The sequence below is a fragment of the Callorhinus ursinus genome, unplaced genomic scaffold (assembly GCF_003265705.2).
Source record: "Callorhinus ursinus isolate GAN/ISIS: 27379988/994484 unplaced genomic scaffold, GSC_fseal_2.0 scaffold68, whole genome shotgun sequence".
Classification (NCBI taxonomy): domain Eukaryota; kingdom Metazoa; phylum Chordata; class Mammalia; order Carnivora; family Otariidae; genus Callorhinus; species Callorhinus ursinus.
In genome coordinates, this window is record NW_027397130.1 from 450,541 (window position 1) to 457,141 (window position 6,601).

Here is a 6,601-nt window from a genome sequence, read left to right on the forward strand (position 1 = left end):
CACACACACACACACACACACACACACACACACACGAGTACCGGGGCAACAAATACCGCCTAATTACAGAGACTCCCTCCCAGAGGCGTGCACACACATGCGCAGGTGTCTGTACACACACGGGGTGAGCTACAGGCAGGCGAGGAAGGAGCAGAGCCAGCTGAAACACCCCCAGAGCTGCATGGAGCAGGTGGGACCGGGGAACCCCAGCCTTCAGCCACTCGCCACCCCGAGCAGGTTCCTGGACAACCTCTCCCCACATTCCAGAACCTGAATAGTGTCTACTGTGCCCACTAGGAATCCCTGAAAGTTTCCCAGCTCACTCAGCATGCCTCTTCTGAGAAGCCACCTGCATCCTCCAAGGGCGTAGCCACCACCCTCCCCACTCAGCATTTGCTGGGCATCAAGTAGAGCCCCCGGGGCCCAAATTCCCAGGGAGCCAACCACAAAATCATAAAACTGAAAGGTACAATCCACTTGCATCATGCTATCTTTGAGGATTTAGTAGGAAATAAATTTTTCTTAATTCTAATTTTTACACACCTTGAAATCCAGCATCCTGACTCATTGGTCCTGTTTCTCTGAGCTTACCTAGCATGTGAGGTGGGTAAACCTCATGTCGGCCTCTTAAAAATTAGCAAAGAGAAAAAGGGAGCAAAGACTTTTACTAAATTTCATAAATAAGGGAGAAGTGGTTCCTTCCCTGAGCAGCCGACCTGACTGGAACGCGGAAGGCAAAGTGCTGGTGTCACTCACCTGGGGGAGGTATCCACAGCACGTCACCACGTCAAACCCAAACTGGTGCACAAAGGGCCGTTCCGCCTGCCCGCCACCTTTCCCTTGTAAGCAAAAGGAAGACAAGAAAGACAACTAGTCCCACACTCCCTCAGGCTGCTCTTGGAGCTCAAGGCAGCTTCGAGGCCTGTCCTTGGGGTGCCCTTTACCTCACGTCCTCATCCAGAGATAAACAAGGGCCCTCTCCATAGACCCTCAGGACCCAGGACCAGAGCCTGTTCCACTAGACGCAACGAAGCAAGACACCCACACTGCCCAGGAGAGGCACCAGAGGATGCTCAGAGGAGCGACCACACTGCATCCAAAAAACGAGGAAAACAGCTCACCCCGTGACACATCAGGAAAGGATGGCTCTCGGTGGCCAGCTGAGCCCCAGCCATTTGTGAAGAATAAACTGATTTGAAACGGCCTCCTTTGCATTCCCGGCGGCTCCCCCAAACTCAGCACATCCCGAAGGCCTGAACTACATGGGCTTGGAAGGGGTGGGATGGGGCCTGACAGGATCTGTCTGGCACAGCAGATTCTCGGTCGTGTGCTCCTGGTGCGTCAGCTGTCCTGCTCGCACAGTGACCCCAGGGCCGCACGCGGATTATCAAACGTGAAAGGATGAAAATACCGGAAGGTACTCTCCATGCCAACACCACACTCAGCTCTACGAAGGTTGGACGTGAGGGCCACCATGCTGTGCCTCACGTATGGCTGTTCTCAGGAGAAAAGGCACCATACAGAAAGCCAGAGTAACTCTGATGGGCTTTCTTCCGGGGAAGGAGGGGTTAAAGGAACCGTAACAGGACGGGGTTTCAAGTCCAGAAATACTACTTCTTCCAAACGCACTGTGTTATGGTACAGAACTGCATTCACTGTGTCCACTGTACCCCTAGCCGTGGGGCTGACACTGCTCTCCTTGGGAATCCACAACACAGACCCCACCCACGTGCCCACGCCAGCCACGTGTCTTCGAGGGGCCCTCGCGCCCACACAGCCGCATACCCACAGTGCCGGCCTCCTTCTGGAGTGTCTCCCCAAGCCTCTTGTTGTCTAGGTGTAGGTCTGCGAGCTGGGTTCCAAGCTTGGCAGCATGGCTGTGAAAGAAAGAGTGTCAGCCAAGTGTATGGCACATAATCTCGGGGTCACAGCCTCCCGCACAGTCTCAGGCCACGGAAAGCAGGTCAAGGGGGTACACAGTCGGCTTCGGTGAAGCAAAGGGGAGATGAAGGGCCCTGGCTGTCTGATGCTCCTTCCCAGCCTTTCCCTGGCAGCTGGGCTCCTTGTCAGCATCTCACCTGGGGAGATTCCTTTCCCGTTTGCCCTCGGCGTGTGGAGTGTATCACTCATTCTGCAGCACCCGTGATGTGTGGGGTCACAGGTTCCTCAAAATTACACCCCAGACGCAAGCTTTCAGGTATGACAAAACCACTCAGAAGAAAAATAAAGCCATGGGGTGCCTCGGGGCTCAACTGGTGAAGGGACTGCCTTCGGCTCAGGTCATGATCTCAGGGCCCCGCACCAGGCTCCCTGCTCAGGGGGGCTCTGCTTCTCCCTCTGCCTCTGCCCCCACCCCCGTGCCATCTCTTTCTCTCTCGCTCAAGTAAGTAAATAAAATTAAAAAAAAAAAAAAAGTCTGAAGACTCAAAAAATGCTTTAAAAAAAAGAGAAACAAAGCCAAGCAAAGGAGAAGGCAGAGAAGGTGCCCAGACAGACCTGCTCAAATACCGCATGTCCAAGTGCTCCATCACGAGCATGCTGCCGCCTCCTGGGGCGTCAAGGACCTTGATGGGCTTGGGCACTTTCACGGTGTCTGTTCTCAGGATTGCAGTTAAACTTGCCATCTCACCTTCAAACATTCTCTTGGCCTTTCCGAAAAATAACAGAGGGGTGGGGAGAGAAGGGACAGCAAGGCTACTTCTGGAAAGAGTCTACGCAGACACGTTTTCTCAAGCATCACAATCTTAAGCCAAGGCTATCCTGACTGCAGACTCAACAGACGCGGGGCATTCTCTTGCTTTCGGGCAGAGTGGATTATGCACTAAAGCTGCCCAGGACTAAGAGGGATAGCGCTTTTTGTTCTGGACCCCCTTCTACACTCTCGTTCAGTCTCTCCAGAGAGGGAACTGGAAGGCCTCTAATATCCCACCGAACATCTGGTGCTGGACTGCGTCCACGGGCCCCCCCAGACGGCACCGCAGCCACAGCCCTGTCCCACCTGGCCTTCCACCTCCACATGCCAGGCACCCGGGGCCACCTCTCACCAGGCTCGAGGGCACCTCCGACCTTGTACGGGAAACCATCCCATCTTAACCACCATTTCCAACCTCCCCCCAAAGCCCTTGCTCCCCCAGACTGCAGCGACTGTCCTCCACCTCATCTCCTTGCTCACCACGGCAGGGACCCTTACCAAGGGCAAATCCCAGCCTGGAACACGCCCCAAGCTAGCAACCTGTGTGACAGCCCCACAGGGTCTGGCCCTGCCCACTTTCTACGCTCACCTGGGGTCCCTGCCCTGGGCTCCGATCCCACACCGCCATGCACACATGTGCACACACCAGCATGTGCGCACACATCCCTGTGCTCCTGGGCTACAGCCTTCTTCTAGTTCCTCACAGATCGAAGCCCCCATGTGTAGGGGTGCCTCTGCTTGGAACACCACCCCCACCTTTTGCCAAGTCAGACCCTTCCTCATCATGCTTCAGATTTCAACTTAATATGTTCTGACTTCTCAGAAAAATCTTCCCTAACTTCCCAGACTCAGTAGCTACTCCCTCTAAAGTCACGCCTTTTTTTTTTTTTCAGTCAAAATGCTACAGAAGTATGAGCAGAAAAAGGCACAAGTGGGAGCGCCTGACTCCAATTTTCACAAAGTCTGCACATTGCATGACTGCCCCCCAGACACAGACAGGACACTGTTGCCCAGAGGCTCCTCTGCTCCCAGCCATTCACATCCCCCTCCCCACAGATGTGTCACGTCTGCTTTGTCCTTGTACATGCAGAGGCCAACAGTCTGGCTTCTTTGTCCCACTGCCTTTGTTAGGCCGGTGCATCAACAGTCAGAGTTTATTCTCACTGCGGCAGAGCTCCCCTGAGTATTCCAGAATGGGCTCACCCAGTGTACGGACAGACAGCTGGGCTTCCAGCGTGGGTCTACTATGAAGTGCTGCCAGGGACCTTCCTCTACTTATTCTCTGGACTGACTCTATGACCTAGGGCAAGGTGCTTAAGTTCTCTGTGCCTGCTCCCTCACCTGTAAAAATGGGGTTAATAACAGTACCAAGCTCACAGGCTTGCTGCCATGAGTAGCCGAGCTAGCAGCTAACACTTATGTAGCCCATTCTGAACACTTTATAAACATCATCATTATTATACTACCTTGGAGAGCTGACATCACCGCGGAGGAAGATAAGAACTACGCCTTGGGCATGTTCTGAACGTTCTCTTTAGGAGATGAAGGAGAACAACTGCCGTCCGGCTACTTGGCAGAGAGCACTGGTTGTGAAAAGGGAAGCGAGGAGTAGAATAAGATCATCGTAAGTAAGCATGGCGGGAGAGGTGCGGAGGAACCTCACAGAAATGTCTGCTGCTCCGTGCGAGGAGAGCGAGGGAGAAGTGGGCAGCAGGGGGGGCACAGTGCTACAAAAAAGATCTGGAGCTTAAGGGAGGAGGGGGAGAGGAACCAACCGCAAGACAGATAAGAATACTCTTCTTTAGAGCAGGTCAATTCAAATGGGGTGAGGAGGAAAAGGAAGAGCGACCAGGTGGTGTTCTCCTAGAAGCGCGGAAGGTATTTTCACTTCCTACAAGGTAAAGCATAAAAGAAAGTCCTGTTTTCATACAACCAGCCAATGTTTATGCTACAGCCAATACGTCTGCATGACTCACACAGTATTTTCCACAGAAAGCTAGAAAACTACATGTTCAGAACTATCTGCCAAAGGACCAGAAGGAACTTAGGGGAGAAAGATTAGCAAAAAGAAAATGGACTTTGGGGCACCTGGCCAGCTCAGTCGGTAGAACGGGCAGCTCTTGATCTTGAGGTTGTGAGTTCCAGCCCCACGATGGGTGTAGAGATGACTTAAAAATTAAATCTTAAGGGGCGCCTGGGTGGTTCAGTCTTTAAGCACCTGCCTTCGGTTCAGGTCATGATCCCAGGGTCCTGGGATGGAGCCCCGCATCGGGGCCTGCTTCTCCCTCTCCCACTCCCCCTGCTTGTGTTCCTGCTCTCGCTATCTCTGTCTCTGTCAAATAAATAAATAAAATGTTTAAAAAAATTAAATCTTAATAAAAAAAAGAAAGAAAATTGACTTTGATGACAAAAGAAAAAGTAAGAACCTGAAGACATAGCAGCGCAAGAACAATGCTCAGAAAGTGTCACTAAGTGGGCCCGTTTTAATCATTGGAAAGTATTTGCTTCCCCTGTAATTAACACCCATTCTGAACTATAACAAATGCCAGCGAAGGTGGAAATACAAACAGGAAAAGGGCAAATGCCACATAAATGAGAAAACAAAACCAGAAAACAGAGCAGCCCTGCAGGAGAATGTGAGGAGGGGCAGCATGACTGCACAAGGGCTGCCTGAGCTAACCCCAAGCACAAATGTGGACAGATTCCTATAAAAGGGCTGTGCGGCAGGACCTGCAACTGATCTCTGCAGAACAGAGCACTCAGGTGGGTCTTGAGAAACAGCGGTGATTCGGAAAGAGATCACCCCCCGTCACGGAAGGTGGGATTCACGTCTGGGAAGAAGATGAAAACAACCCCAAGAATCCAGAGAAAGAATAAAAGCATGGCAGGTGTGTGACGTGAGGGCTTAGGTACTGGGGTCAGTCTTTCCGCCCGTATCTGAGACACCGCACCACCAACTGCTCACTGTCTCCTGGAGCCAGCCGGGGCCTTTTGGCTAACACTGGGGTGACCCACCCCAACTGGGCACAGAAGTGACACCAGCAACCAGGAGCAAGTACGGCTTCAGCAGTGAGGCTCACCTGTTTTCTACAGGGCCCTTGGGAAAAGGTTCATGTACAAACAGAATTTTCTGGAGTGGGTGGCTACAGTGGGCTGAAGCTGGTGCCCCCTCCCCAGTTCCCCTGTCAAAACCTATCCCCCAATGTGACCCTGTTCAGAGGTGATTAGGCTCCAAGGGCTAGAGCCCTCTTAATGGGATGGGTGCTCTGACAGAAGAGACCCTAGGGAGCTCCCTTGCCCCTCTGACACTGAGAACACAGGGAGAAGTGGCCTTCCCATCATAGACGTGGACTCTCAGCTCCCAGAACTGAGAAATAAAGGTCGGCTGCCTACGCTGCCCGGTCTGTGGTCCAGTGGCCCAAACTCACAAAGGCAGTGGCTAAATTATTTTCAATAATCCAGAAAGGATTTTGATCTCTGCAAGTTCAAATAAACCCCAGAACAAGAGGCTGCTACTACCAGACCCTGTTCAAAACTCCCAAGCAAGGGATTTCTCAAAGTAGCGGCCACATCCATCACTGGAAAGCCATCCCCGGAACCACCGTCCACACTGCAGCGGGGAGCATACTTGGGCGCAAGGGTCCCGAGGGGGCCGCCCAGAGGGTCCGCTACCCGCCCTGGGGTTCACATGGCTCACCCCGCGTACGCGACCCCAGGAACGCCCAGACACAGCCTGAAGGGCAAGGGGGTCAGCAAGTGCCACCGCCCTGTGGCCCTGCGGTGCGGACCCCGACCCGGGCCTGGAGCACTTCCACCCCAGACCCGGAATCCCGGACCTCGGACCCCCGCTTCCACACCAGGACCCCAGCCCCCGTCCTGAATCTCGACCCTCACGCCGATTCCTGACCC

The 6,601-nt window shown here is 53.3% G+C and overlaps 1 protein-coding gene across 1 annotated transcript in view; it reads right to left on the reverse strand.

Moving 5' to 3' along the window:
• FN3KRP (fructosamine 3 kinase related protein) overlaps window positions 1-6,601 on the reverse strand; it is an 8,816-nt gene that overhangs the window by 1,907 nt on the left and 308 nt on the right. Inside the window, exons 2-4 of the mRNA XM_025859789.2 lie at window positions 2,497-2,648; window positions 1,786-1,877; window positions 757-839 (exon numbers count right to left, since the gene is read on the reverse strand). Of these exons, the coding sequence (XP_025715574.1) occupies window positions 757-839; window positions 1,786-1,877; window positions 2,497-2,648 (327 nt within the window). The remainder of the gene's footprint in view (window positions 1-756; window positions 840-1,785; window positions 1,878-2,496; window positions 2,649-6,601) is intronic.